Source organism: Mobula birostris, chromosome 1, assembly GCF_030028105.1.
Source record: "Mobula birostris isolate sMobBir1 chromosome 1, sMobBir1.hap1, whole genome shotgun sequence".
In the NCBI taxonomy this organism is placed as follows: Eukaryota; Metazoa; Chordata; class Chondrichthyes; order Myliobatiformes; family Myliobatidae; genus Mobula; species Mobula birostris.
In genome coordinates, this window is record NC_092370.1 from 34,710,498 (window position 1) to 34,725,980 (window position 15,483).

Below are 15,483 nucleotides of genomic sequence, written 5' to 3' on the forward strand. Positions count from 1 at the left end.
TGAAATTTTATAATGCATTTTCTGTCAATTTAAAATATTAAATGTCTCTGTTTTAAATGCTTTAAATATTGCTCATCTTGATGTCCTCTAATTGTGAGAATCTAACACTTTTAATTCTGGTTTCCATATGTACACAAACTATTGGTATTGCCTCTGATGGGATTTTGTGAGTCCTTGCCTCCAGAAGATTGTGGTGAACCCTTTATCCTTTGGCTCTGTCAAAGTCGTTCGAATGAACTGTAAATATCACTAATAGGCAAATGTATTTAAATATTTAAAAATATAAAATATATAGAATAGTGCATCACAGGAGCATGCCTTCCAATCATGTGCTGAATGAGTTAATAGTGAAACCTTTGAGATTGCTAGAAATTTGCTGAATTGGGACACAGCGGACCAAAACATTTTGGCCCAATTAAGCGACCGGCATAATTAGCTGAAGTTTCATGGGAATAGTTAAAAAGGTATGAAAAAAGCGAAACAGAGTAAAAAGTAATGTATTTAAATGTTATGCAGAACAAATTAAAGCACTACCAATGGTGTTACAGTACTATAAAACTGTGTTAGTTCCTAATGGTTATTAAAGGAGGAATTCATCCAGTGTACACAATGAACAAAATCAGTGCAGACCCTGAGTGCAGATAATGGACTGTCTTCACACACTGCTATTAATGATTGCATCCTCCAATTTCTTTGTAGTTCCTAACTTGTTGAAGTAGTAAATCATTTCGTTTTTACTCAGGGTGACTCTCACGTCTCCAAGCCTGAATGCTTGAAACCACAGTGAGCAAAATGGTTCTGAGTTATCCTACTGCTTATTTCTTACCAACTATCAGTGACAAAAATCCCTACCTTTTGAACACACACATACAACTATTTAAAAACTGTCCGCATTTAAGCACGGTGTAGCATCTAATGGCCACACAAGTGCTCGAAACTGATGGTAGTTAGAACGTGTTTGGCAACAGTCTCCTGCCCCAATTAAGTGGCAGCATCCCAAATAAAGAAACAAATAAGCAATTATCTCAATTAGATTTTGTTCTTTAGTGTTGTCCCGAATATACGGCTGCCCCAATTAACCGATGACACAAGTAACTGAAATACACTCTAATTTTAAAAACTCGTTAAGTAAAAGTATAGTGATCCTATCCATATGATTGTGGTCCTGCTATATGCACCATCCACTCTATCTCCTCATCACACATACACTCCTCCTCTGATTCCTCACTCCACCCCCCATTCCCATCTGCCATTCCACCTCCCTCACTTGATTCCATGCTCCATCTTCCCTTCCTATCAGATTTCCTCATCTGCAGTTCTTTGATGCCTTCACCTATTTCCTCCCAACCTCTATCACGATTTCTACTGTTCCCTGCAGCATCTGCCCATCATCCCTCTTTGCCTAGGTCAATCATTCACCCTTCTAACTTTTGTTCCATTCCTGGTCAAAGAACACTGAGGCTGTCTACAAGAAGGGTCTGAGCCGTCTCTATTTCCTGAGGAGGCTGAGGTCCTTTAACATCTGCCGGGCGATGCTGAAGATGTTCTACGAGTCTGTGGTGGCCAGTGCTATCATGTTTGCTGTTGTGAGCTGGGGCAGCAGGCTGAGGATAGCAGACACCAACAGAATCAACAAACTCATTCGTAAGGCCAGTGATGTTGTGGGGATGGAACTGGACTCTCTGACGGTGGTGTCTGAAAAGAGGATGCTGTCCAAGTTGCATGCCATCTTGGACAATGTCTCTCATCCACTACATAACGTACTGGTTGGGCACAGGAGTACATTCAGCCAGAGACTCATTCCACCGAGATGCAACACTGAGCGTCACAGGAAGTCATTCCTGCCTTTGGCCATCAAACTTTACAACTCCTCCCTTGGAGGGTCAGACACCCTGAGCCAATAGGCTGGTCCTGGACTTATTTCCTGGCATAATTTACATATTATTATTTTATTATTTATGGTTTTATATTGCTTATACTCTATTCTTCGTTGGTGCAACTGTAATGAAAACCAATTTCTCTCGGGATCAATAAAGTATGACTATGACTTTTACAGATTGGCTCCTGTCTGTCTTTCAGTTCAAATTATCTGAAATTGCTAAATTGGTTCATTGTTGTCAAGTTTACGGCGGTACAGTGTAAAACTTTGTTTTGCCTTGTACAAGGAAATCAGTAACAGAATGCAAGATGAAGTGTTACAGTTACAGAGAAAGTGTCGTGCATGCAGACAATAAGATGCAAGGCCATGTAATATAGATTGTAAAGTCAAAAGTCCATCTCATTATACTAGAGTTCAATAGTCTTGAACAGATGGAAGCTGCTCTTGAGTTGGAGAAACTCAACAGATCAGGCAACATCTATGGAAATGAATAGAACTGTTAACATTTTGGTTCGAAACCTTTCTTCTTTAGCCAGAGAGTGGTGAATGTGTGGATTTCTTTGCCACAGACAGTTGTGGAGCCCAAGTCTTTGTCTATTTAAGGCAGAGGTTGATAGATCCTTGATTGGTCAGGGTATGAAGGGATATGGAGAGAAGGCAGGAGATTGGGGCCGAGATGAAAACTGGATCAGCCATGATGAAAAGGCGAGCAGATTCGACGGGCCAAATGGCGTAATTCTGCTCCTACATCTTGTGGTCTTATAGTTTATGGTGTTCAAGACTGAAAAGGGGGGGAACGATGCCAGAATAAAAAGGTGGGTCGGGGGGAGGGGAAGGAGGATAGCTAAAAGGTGATAGATGAAGCCTGGTGGGTAGGAATGGTAAAGAGCTGGAGAGGAACAAATCTGATAGGAAAGCAGGTGGACCATGGGAGAAAGGGAAAGAGGAGGGAGAATAGGGAATTGATAGGCAGGTGAGGAGAAGAGGTAGAAGCCAGAGTGGAGAATAGAAGAAGAGAGAAGGTGGAGGTTTTTTTTATTCTTGAGAGTAGGCTTTCAGGCTTTTGTATCCATTGCCTGATTTGAGGGGTGGGGGAAGAGGAGAGAAAATCCAGGGTGAGCTTGGTCTTGATTGTGTTGGCTGCTTAAGCGAGGCAGCAAGAAGTGTAGACAGAGTGCATGATGGGAAGGCTAGTACCTTCTGATGTGCTGAGCTGTGCCCACAATTCTCTTATGGTCAGAGGCAGAGGCAAGCGGGGATGTATCAGACAAGATGTTTTCTATGGTGCATCTGTAAAAATTGGTGAGGATCGAAAGGGGACAAGAATATCTCTTTAGCCTCCTGAGGACATGGAGGTACTGGTGAGCCATGGCTGTGACAGCTGTGTAGCTGGACCAAGATAGGTTGTTGAAGTTCACTTCGAGGAAAAGGAGCATGTACACTGGGCCCTTCCTGATGTCAATGACCAGCTCTTTCGTTTTGCTGACATTGAGGAGAAAGGTGGTGGTTGTGTCACTGTGCTCTCTGTCTCCTTACTGTACTTCAACTCATCAGTGCTGGCTTGCTTAAATCTCGTATTTACAGTTTCCCTTTAGGTGACAGCTTGACTACGTTCAGCGTAGTTGAGTAGTTGCTAGACCACTGCAGGTTGGTCTGGCTCAGGAACAAAACCACAAATCCAGTTAATTTTTTGTGCTCTCTGAAGTGCCCTTTGGGTGTGGTTTTCAGCTGGCATATTGGCCTTTAATTAAAAACTGGATAAAAATCTAATATTTTTGGCACGAAGTTATGTTGTGGTCTGTGCTGTGTTTTGTTTTAGCAGAAACCTTTTGAATTTTGACAAGTTATACAGTCTAGGTTTGTCTTTTGAGCACCAATTGAATTAAAACTCTTTCTGAAGTTTTGGTTAGGAGTAGGCATTTCACAGTACTATCTGAAACATTGGAATTAGAGCCATCATGTGCAAAGGACAACAAATGTTTTTTTTCTTCTTCTGCATGAACTGTGGAGCCATTTAAATGTAATGTTTAAGCTTACAAGCTTACAATGTTTAAAAGTTATCTTAAACAAAAATGGGCCATGGGAATGTGGAACGGGCTCCTAGCACAAGTGCTGGCAAGCTCAATGTAAATGTCTAAGAGAAGTTTGGATAGGTACATGGATAGTAGGGCTATGGTCCAGGTGCAGGTTGATGTGAGTAGGCAGTTTAAATGGTTTGGCATGGACTAGATGGGCTGAAGGGCCTGTTTATTGTGGTGTACTTTTCTATGACTCCATAGTTGTTTTGATCAAGTTAAAGGATGAAACTCATAACATCTCAGTTCATTAAATGGCATTAGAGTATCTTCTGATGCACAAAATATATCAATTTCCTTATTAATCAAATCCATAAAACCTCATTTTATTTTTGACTTCATTTCACTTGATGTAAGCACAGAAGAGTAGAACAAAACCATCATTTTAAAAATAATCTTCTGCAGAATGAGGACAGGGTGATGCTCTTACAAGCATTTAAGCATAATTCCTGGGGGAAAGAGCTATAGAGCTCTTAAGTTATTATTTATTAAGATCCTTGAATTAAAGTAAATGAACATTTGATTTATAGGCTTTGAATTCTTGGCTTAGTGATAGATGTGAACTAATCCATCAATTCAATGTTCATACTCCAGCTTCTGGAGTGGACGCAAGAAGAGAAGTGATCTTCTGAATGTTGCTTTATTTATTTAGCGTGGAATAGGACCTTCCGGCCCTTCAAGCTGCGACACCTGATAACCGCAATTTTTAACCCTAACTCAATCATGTGACAGTTTACAACCAATCAATACGTACTCGGGCTGTGGGTGGAAACTGGAGGACTAAGAGAATTCCACGAGGCAGAATTGCGGAGACCCCTTACAGAGGACGTCGAAATTGGACTCCAAACTCCGACGCCCTGAGCTATAATAGCATTGTGCCAACTGCTTTGCTACCGTGGTGTCCCAATATGTTCCAATAACAGAAAAATCTATTGCAAGAGCAAAGTTCAGCAATGTGTTCATAAAATTTTTAGAAAGTCATGTTGGGACATCTGTTGTTCTGATATTCCACCTCTGATGTCTGGGAGCAATAACTCGTGTTCTGGGAGTTCTCTGGTGTTTTTTATGTGAGCCTAGGAAGATTATTTCATACCAGAATCACAGCACCATTACAGAGAAGCAGCCCGTTTGCCCTTACTGTCCATAATGGCTATATGCAAGAAAGCTCCCACGGGTTTCACTGTCCATCCCTCCCCAAAGCCCTGCATTTTGTTGTATCAACAGATGAGGGCAACTGTACAATCATCATCCTTTCCTGCCTTGAGTCAATTAACTTAGGAAAGGCCAGAAATGAATTGGGATGCACCTTGTTTATAGAGGGTAAGGAGCCCCTCCATGTGTAGAGAGCTATGTGTTTATATGAGTTAGATCCGGTGCTTGTCAAGCTGGGCTATGTTATAAGGTAGCATTTAGGATCTTTGAAAACGCATGAAATTCTAATTTGCACTTCCTTACACAGATTGATTTGTTAATTACCCAATGGCAGATTCTTGAAAAAGTAGGAATATGATTTTTTTTTCTTGTATCTGACTACTGCCCCATTTTCACTCATCAGCTCTTCACAGAGCTAGGCACTAAGCTTCATGCTAGCGCACTGAACCAGCAGATCTTGATGAGATCTTGAGGAAAGTCCTTCTGTGCTTTTAAATATGAAATGCGTTTCCCAGTTAGAAAGTTTTCAGCTTTTGGAAATGTAACATGCAATGTCATTACCAGAAATTGTGAACTTTGAAAAACCAGAAGTGTAAGGGAAGAAGTAAAGCTAAAACTTCAAACAAATATTGAATCAATTAATTTTTAAAACATTCTAAATGCAGAATCAAATGCGGAAAAAATGTACAAATTCTAGTGCCAGTGCCCTATCTGCCGGTTCTGCTGTCTGCTCTTTTGCCCCTCTTTCAGATGTCTTTATAAGTAATTCTCCAGATGTGTGATATGGGAAATTAAGCCTAATATTTTGTTAAGTATATATTTAATGCTGCACTTAATATCAAATCCAATTTTAATTTATTAAAATGGTTTCATTTTCTTCTTTATGTTTTGCAGTCAAAACGGAGCCAATGAGCAGTAGTGGCATTGCTACAACAGCAGCAGAGGAGTCTTTAGACAGTTTCTCAGGTATGAGTGATAAAATGTCACGTTGTCCATATATTAAGAAAAGCTAATGCAGATAAAGTATAGAATTATCAGTTTCATCTCCCTAATCCAGCCCTTGATGAAATTCCACTTGTGAATTTCTATTGAGAAGATAAAGATGTTTATGAAATTGGTAATCCTGCTTCATGTTGTGCTTTTAACTAGGTTTTCTTTAACTGCTCTGGAACAATTGTATGCAATTACAAACATTGCTTTACTTTGTTGCCATTAAACGTCAAAATGGCTGTGGTTGTTGCCTTTTCCAGGTTCTCAAAAATATATACATAAGACTGATTTCCAATTGAGATTTTTTTAAACTCTTGGATAACTTAATTGAATATAATTTGAAGTTTGTTTTACCAGTGGTAAACAAGGTGAGGGCAACTGTAATATCATCATAATAAATATCTGCTGCTTTTAATTATTATCAAAAATAATGATATTTCTCTGGCAGTAGCAACTAGAATTTTATTGTCAAATGTAGGATATGATTTGAAACTTTCCTGATCGTTTAGTGACTGTGCAAATCCATCATTAAGCCGTGGTGGTTGTTAGATCTTAAGGTTTCTGACTTCAGCTCTATAAGCAATACAATCATTGCAGTTGTATTTAAAATCTTAAACTAGGAAAGAGAAATATCAGACAGGATTTGTAGAGCAGAGCTATAATCAGTACTATTTTTCACGATTTGAGAACAGCATCGATTATATTATGAAGTGATTCTGCAGATGCTGAACATCTTGAGCAACACACACACAATGCTGCAGCAACTCAACAAGTCAGGCAGCACCTTTGCAGCGGAACAGTTGACATTTCATGCAGAGACCCTTCATAAGAAAAAGACAGAGGACAGAATAAGGCAGTCAGGTGGGGTGTGAGGGGTAAGTTGTATAAGCTAGCAGGTGGTAGGTGAGACCATATGCCTCAGCATTACATCCTTGCTCTTGTATTCTAGTCCTCTCAAAATGAATGCTAACATTCCATTTGCCTTCCTTACTGCCAACTCACTCTGAAAGTTAACTTTTAAGGAATCCTGCACAAGAATTCTCAAGTACTTTTGCAGTTCTGATGTTTGAATATTTTCCCCATTTAGAAAATATCATAAGACTTTATTCCTTCTTCCAAAGTGCAAGACCATACAATTACCAACACTATGTTCCATCTGCCAGTTCTTTGACCATTCCCCCAATCCATCTATGACCTTCTGCAGTCTCCCTACATCCTCACCACTATCTTCATCTTTCTTTGTATTGTCTGCAAAATTGGCTACAAAGCCATCAATTCTGTCATCCAAATCATTGACATATAAAGTAAAAAGAAGCAGTCTCAATATCAACCCCTATGGAACACCACTAGTCACCAACAGCCAAACAGAAAAGGCAGCCTTTATACCCAAACTTTGCCTCCTTCCAGTCAGCCAATCTTCTATCCATGCTAGTACTTTTCCAGTGTAACGTGCTGTAAGGATTCACTGCTAATGTAATGTCTTCTTTGTAATGTTTCACTGCTAAGGCTAATGTAATGGCACAAGCTTTCCAAGCCTGAGGGTTACACCTGGAATACCATGGGCTTTTATCTTGTTAAGCCGTCTCATGTGTGGCACCTTGTGAAAGGCCTTCTGAAAATCCAAGTAAACATCCACTGACTCTCCCTTATCTATCCTGCCCGTTATGTCATCTCTTGGGATTCAGGACCAACCTGATTCCCAATCCATTTGCATGTTAAAATCCTCCATGACTTTTGCAATATTGCCCATTTTACAAGCCTTTTCTATTTCCCATTGTAATTTATATCCCACATCCTGGCTACTGTTTGGAGGCCTATACGAAACTCCCATCAGGGTATTTTTACATTTGCTGGTTTTTAACTCTACCCACAAAGATTCTACATCTTCCAATCCTGTGTCACTTCTTTCTAAGGATTTGATTTCATTTTTTATCAACAGAGCCACCCTAGTCCCTCTTCCTACCTACCTGTCCTTTCGATACAATGTGTATCCTTGGATGTTAAGCTTCCAACTATGATCTTTCAGGCACAATGACATACCTTCCAATCTCTAAATGTGCTAAAATATCATCTCTTGTTTTCGGTATACTGCGTGCATTCAAATATAATACCTTCAGACTTGTATTTATCACCCTTTTCGATTTTGTCCCCATGTTACACATTAACTCATCCCACTGACTGCAATCTTGCCCTATCATCTTCCTGTCCTTCCTCAAAGTCTCACACTGCAAAAACTTGTATACCAACTGCCCAATCACTCCTGTTCCCATCCCCCTGCCAAATTACTTTAAACCCTCCCTAACAGCTCTAGCAAACCTGCTTGCAAGGATATTGGTTCCCCCTCGGGTTTAGGTGTAACCGTCCTTTTAGTAGAGATCATACCTTCCACAGAAGGGATCTCAGTGTCCAGAAATCTGAAGCCCTGCCCTCTACACCAGTCCCTCAGCCACTCATTCATCTGTACTATCATTCTATTTCTGCCCTGGCTAGCACAAGGTACTGAGAGTGATCGAGAGATTACTACCTTGGAGGTCCTGTTCTTCAGCCTCTCTTCTAACTCCCTAAACCCACTGCACAGGTCCTCATCCTCCTTTCCACCCATGTCATTTGTGCCAGTGTGCACCATGACCTCTGGCTCTTATCCTTCCTCTAGAGAGTCTTGTGCAGCAGCTCTGGCATGGGAGGCAACCATCATCCTGGCATCTCTTTCGTGGCCACAGAATCTCCTGTCCCTCCCCATAACAATTGCTCTGCTTGACTTTATCGAATACAGTGCCACTATGCTGGCTGCTGCTGCTGTGCCCTGATAGGTGATTCCCCCTTCCAGCAGTATATAAATGGGTATACTTGTTTCTGTGGGGAATGGACACAAGGGAACCCTACACTGACTATTTATTCCTCTTACTTCTCCTGGTGGTCACCCATCTACTCTCTGAAGCCTGACTTTAGGTGTGATCACCTCAGTAAACGTCTCATTAATGAGTTTTCAGCCTCTTGGATGGTCCTAAAGTACATCCAGCTCCAGTTCCTAGACCTTGTCAGTCAGGAGCTGAGGTTGGATGCACTTCCCGCAGATGTAGTCATCAGGGAGACCGCTAGGTACCTTGAACACACATATTTCCCAGGAAGAGCATTCCAGTGCCTTAACTACCATCCTGCCTAACACTTGATATACATATAACTTCTCAAGTTTAAGCTCTAGCCTGCCCCTGCTCTTGCCCAAGCCCTTTCAGGCAAAGCCTGGCCACTCTAACACTGTCCACTCCAACAATGGCCGCTCCGTTTACACCTCACTCTTGTATTGGTTCCTCCCAAGTGCCTAAGAGATCATTATGATTGCAACCCGCTGAAAAGTTCAAAAGACCCCGAATTAATTTTAAGCCTCTTGCTGCCTCACCAACAAATGACTTCTCACGATGATTGCAGGGAAGAATAGAGCTGCAGTGAGGATGGGAGTGGAACATTTAATGTAAATGGTTGATACGCACTGGGAATATGACAAAAGCAGATTGACTAAAAATTGGATCACACCGCGTTCTGTCTCTAAGCATTATGTGACTGAATATTGATGCTGAGTAGTCAATCACAAAAACATGCTCAGTCTCTGAGAATTGTGAAATTTGACCTAGCATTTGTGGTTACAGTATAAGTTAAAGCACCTCCAGATATTTGGTGCAGACAATGTTAGCTGCATCTGTCCAGAAGAATTCATTTGGACTGTCGCCAGGTAAATTTGGGCAAAATGTATCTGATTTTGAAAGATCATTGGCCATTCAAAGAAAACGATCTAATCATTGCAATCAATTTACTGCAGCTGTGCTTTTAACTGGCTAACTCGCTGATGCTGCTGGTAACTTTGTAGTTTGCTGCTATACTTGTGTAGTCAAGCAGTCAACTTGCCACCACTTCTTCACAATAGCTCTAACTTTAATATGAATGTTGTTGATTGAGCTACGCAGGGCGTCTTAGAAGAGTGATGATCAATCTTTTACTAAACTCCTTTTTTGAGGGACTTCCCTATCCAACTCCTCCATGTTCAATAGCAAAGATGTGCTTCTCCACAGAGTCTTGGCATTGGCTGCACTGAGCTTCAGTGTGTCCTTCTGCACATAGTCCTGTGCCACTCGGCAGCGTTCCCTTATGAATATTGAATGGGGTATCATCTCAGAAAGTCACAAGAGTGGCAATGGCACCTTGTTTGTTTGTGTTTTATTACGAGCTTGCACTGCTGAATGTTATGACCATCTATATATCCATCCTTGCACTTTTTATTTGTTTGTAGTGGATTTCAGTTAATTGGACTATTGGTTAATCGGGGCATCCACTTATTTGAGGCAACCCAATGTTCAGAGCATGATACTCTCCACCAGTATTGATTCAATTTCTCATTAAGAACTTGTGAGCTCTACACACATTTCTAAGGCCGTTACCCTTCCCCAACCAACCACTGATCAACTGATTCCTTGTTAACAATGAGAACAATAATCACAGTCATTGTCATGTATCTTGGTCAGTATATATTGTCTCCAATATTTCAACTGACCATCCATACAGTGGGGTTTTGGGGTGGAGTATTTTAGCTGCATTTTTTTGGGGGACCAGCCTGTCACCACCACCTATTGGCTCCTGACTCTGATCTGCGCTGCAGCTCTCATACAGTGATTTCCCCAGGAGTTCCAGGGTCTGCACAGCTACAAGTTAACCCTTCAATAGCTTCCCAAGGGTATTTACTTACACCTGCTGCCTCATGCACAACTTGCCATCAGGGAATCATTACTTCCATGGGAGGAAGTGGAGGAATAAGTACGACAGGTACCAGTGGAACAGGGCTCTGGCAGACATTGGCAATATGAGGTCATTAGATGTGCTGTCAGCCAATTTGGTTTGTTGAGATTCACAAGGATTCCATTTCACAGGCACAGAGAGGAGGATTTAATTTGGGCAAGTGACAGGCCATTCTCAGACTGCTGCGATTAGTGTTCAATTGCACTCATTCCATGATGAGAGATTACCATTTGAACACACTCTGCACTTCAGCTGTGGCTTCAACAAACCTTAACTATGGACTTCAATGAAATCATTTTCAAACCTTTGCACAAAGTTGACCAATGGCATTGACTGGTTTCTGCTCACTGACAAGAGGCTCTTCAATGAACTCCTGCAACAGTAGCAAGGTCGCAGAGAATAAATGACAATTCTTAATTAAAAATAGATTCATTGCTCCAAGTAGCCAGTAAGTCCCAATGATTCTGAGTGAATGAAAGGCACTATAGTGATTACTTCAGCAGAGAGTTTTCAAAGGATCATGAATTCAATTGACTGCTTTCTTTAAGGATCCTTATAGGGAAGCACTGTGATTAACTTATCATACCCGACACAATTGCTGACCTCAGGATATATAAAGGCTGGAAGGCTTTATGAAAACAAACACGAGAAAGTTCTCAGATGCTGGAAATCCAAAGCAACACACACAAAATGCTGGAGGAACCCAGCAGGCCAGACAAGGCCTCAGCTCAAAATGCTGACTGTTTACCCTTTTTATTTCCATAAATGCTGCCTGGCCTGCTGAGTTCCTCCAGGCTTTGAGAATGTTACTTTCTAAGCTACATCACAAAAGATCCAACAATTACATGGCCGCAATATTTGACAAGTTGGTGAGGTGCAACATTTTATTAAAAGGAATTTCATATCTCACCACCAACAAAATCTGAAACTTTGTTCTAATATCTGATATCATCACTGCATGGCAAGCACATTTCTATGTTGAATACCAATTCTCTTAGAGGGATCAGAAATGGAGAGAGTGAGCAGCTTCAAGTTCCTGGGTGTCAAAATCTCTGAGGATCTAACCTGGTCCCAACATATTGACGTAGTTATAAAGAAAGCAAGCCAGCGGCTATATTTTTTTTAGGAGTTTGAAGAGATTTGACATGTCAACAAATACACTCAAAAACTTCTATAGTTGTACCGTGGAGAGCATTCTGACAGGCTGCATCACTGTCTGGTATGGAGGGGCTATTGCACAGGACCGGAAGCTACAGAAGGTTGTAAATCTAGTCAGCTCCATCTTGGGCACTAGCCTACAAAGTACCCAGAACACCTTTATGGAGCAGTGTCTCAGAAAGACAGCGTCCATTATTAAGGACCTCCAGCACCCAGGGCATATCCTTTTCTCACTGGTACCACCAGTAGGAGGTACAGAAGCCTGAAGGCACACACTCAGTGATTCAGGAACAGCTTCTTCCCCTCTGCCACCTGATTCCTAAATGGACATTGAAGCTTTGGACACCACCTCACTTTTTTAATATACAGTATTTCTGTTTTTGCACATTTTTAAAAACCTGTTCAATATACGTAATTGATTTACTTGTTTATTTATTATTATGTTTTGGTTTGTTTTACTTATTATTATTTTTTCTCTCTGCTAGATTACGTATTGCACTGAACCGCAGCTGCTAAGTTAACAAATTTCACGTCACACGCTGGTGATAATAAACCTGATTCTCACTCTGATTGAGTATGAAACCAAAGCCTTGATTGTTATCAACACAAGTAAAGGAGATCATGCCCATGAATTTTTGAAAAACCTTAGCCATTAGCTTTGAAAATGCATGATAGCAGCATAATTTGGGAGCAGCATAATTTGGGGGCAGCACAGTAGCATAGCAGTTAGTGTAATTGCTTTATAGCACCAGAGACCAGGGTTCAATTCCTGCTGCTGTCTGTAAGTGTTTCTACATTCTCATTGTAACCATGTGGGTTTCCTTTTGGAATTCTGGTTTCCTCCCCATTCCAAAAATGTACAGGTTAGTAGCTTAGTTGGTCTCCTGAGTGCAATTGGGTAACACAGCCTCACTGGGCCAGAAGGACCTGTTATCCTGTTGTATCTTTAAGTAAAAAGTAAACGACTTTGATTCTGCATGCAAGTGACTCCCATGACAGAGCCATTTAGGTTACAAGTTCTCTGTGTGTGTGTGTGTGTGTGTGTGTGTGTAATAAATTAACCCATTTTTTCCAATTTTCATTTCTTATTGTATGCATTGATGACGCAGCTTTGTATTATAGAAAATTATGAAACCTCCTGTTATCTAGGAATGCAGTCCCACGTCCCCATAGTGCAAACGTCGCCTGTATGTGTTTTCGTAGATACCACCTAATAATGAGAATGCTTTGATGTTTTGACCTCCACACTTTTCTACCTTCCTTGGGACTTGTAAACATCACTTGTAGGTCAAAAGCAAGGAATGCTCCTATTAATGATGTCAGGAGTTTAATAGAAACAGGGTCAAGTGAGTAAAAGCTAATTCTGATGATAAAGGGGAATGTGGAAAATTGTAGGGATGTATGGGATCAGGCCTAGGATGAGGGGAGCCTGGCAAGGGGTTGGCTTGCTGAAGAAGAGAATGTGTTTGTATTTAACATTTGCTGTTTTTCTGTCAGCTTCAATTTTTTTAAGACAAATGACTCTGCATTTGCTTGACCACAAGTCCCATCTGCACTGCATTCCAATGAGTTCTGTTTCTATCCTCCTGTCATTTGGTGGGATGCGCCTGATTGGGCCTGTTGCCTGAGCTTGCCACACCCATTTCTGCAGCCACATTTGCCTTTTGCAGACTTTTAGTTGCGCAGCAAAGTGGAGTAAGTGGAAACTAGACCTCAGCCGGCAGATCCTAAGAGTCCTCCCACCCTGAAGGTGTTTGACAACTCATTGCTGTCAAGGACCTTTAACTGTTGTCAAATAATTAGAGATACTTATTACTTCTTGGGAAACTGAAAGATCTAAAGTCACCTGGACTAGATGGTGAACACCCCTGTGTTTTGAAAGAGCTGGCTGAAGAGATCATGGTGGCATTAGTAATGATCTTCCAAGAATAACTAGATTCTGGAATGGTTCATGAAGACTGGAGAATTGCAAATGTCACACTGCACTTCAAGGGAGAGAGGTAGAAGAAAGGAAACTATATGCTAATTAGTCACACCTCAGTGGTTGGGAAGATGTTGGAGTTGATTATTCAAGAGGAGGTCTCAGGGTATTTGGAGGCACATGATAAAATAGGCTGTAGTCAGCATGGTTTCCTCAATGGAAAATCTTGCCTGACAAATCTGTTGGAATTTTTTGAAGAGTTAACAAGCAGAATAGACGAGGGAGAATCAGTGGATGTTGTGTACTTGGATTTTCAGAAGACCTTTGACAAGGTGCCACACATGAGGCTGCTTAACAGCCTTATGTGTGGCACCTTAACAAGCTATGAGCCTATGTTATTACAAGAAAGATTCTAGCATGGATAAAACAGTGGCTGATTGGCAGGAGGCAAAGAGTAGAAATAAAGGGAGTAGAAATAAAGGCTGCCGGTGATTAGTGGTGTTCCTCAGGGGTCTGTGTTGGGACCGATTCTTTTTACCTTGTATGTCAATGATTTGGAATATGGTATTGATGGCTTTGTTGCAAAGTTTGCAGACGATATGAAGGTAGGTGGAGGAGCAGGTCATTTTGAGGGAGTAGAACGGCTATAGAAGTCCTTAGACAGGTAAGGAGAATGGGCAAAGAAATGGCAGGTGGAATACCATTTCATGCACTTTGGTAGAAAAATGAAAATGTTGACTTTTCAAAATGTAGAGAAAATACAAAAAACTGAGGTGCAAAGGGACTTGGGAGTCCTTGTGCAGGATTCCCTAAAGGTTAATTTGCAGGTTGAGTGTGTGTTGAAGAAGGCAAATGCAATGTTAACATACGTTTCAAGAGGACTATAATATAAAAGTAAGGATGTAATGTTGAAATTTTATAAAGCATTGGTGAGGCCCCTTATCTTAGAAAGCATGTGCTGAAAGTGGTGAGGGTTCAGCGGTCATGAAAGTGATTCCAGGATTGAATTGTTTGTCATATGAAGAGCGTTTGATGGCTCTGGGCCTATATTCTCTAGAATTCAGAAGAATGAGGGGTGACCTCATCGAAACCTGTTGAATGGTGAAAAGCCTTGATAGGCTGGATGTGAAGAGGATGTTTCCTATGGTGGGAGAGTCTAAGACCGGAGGACACAGCCTCAGAATAGAGGGACATCCTTATAGAATGAAGATAAGGAGGAATTTCTTTAGCCAGAGAGTGGTGAATCTGTGGAATTCTTTGCCACAGGCAGCTATGGAGTCCAAGTCTTTATGTATATTTAAGGCAGAGACTAATAGATTCTTGATTGGTCAGGGCATGAAGGGATACAAGGAGAAGATGGGAGATTGGGGCGGAAAGGAAAATTGAAATGGCGGAGCAGACTCAATGGGCCAAATGACCTAATTCTGCTCCTATGTCTTATAGTCTTGTATTTAAAAGCAATGTGACCTAAATAATTATAAGAAAATTTTTAAAAATAATCCTTATAAATCAACTTGAACTAA

General features: G+C 41.0%; 1 protein-coding gene across 1 annotated transcript in view; it reads left to right on the forward strand.

Annotated features, from left to right (window-relative positions):
* eya1 (EYA transcriptional coactivator and phosphatase 1) overlaps nucleotides 1-15,483 on the forward strand; it is a 197,198-nt gene that overhangs the window by 13,551 nt on the left and 168,164 nt on the right. The window contains exon 4 of the mRNA XM_072253224.1: nucleotides 6,001-6,072. Within this exon, the coding sequence (XP_072109325.1) occupies nucleotides 6,001-6,072 (72 nt within the window). The remainder of the gene's footprint in view (nucleotides 1-6,000; nucleotides 6,073-15,483) is intronic.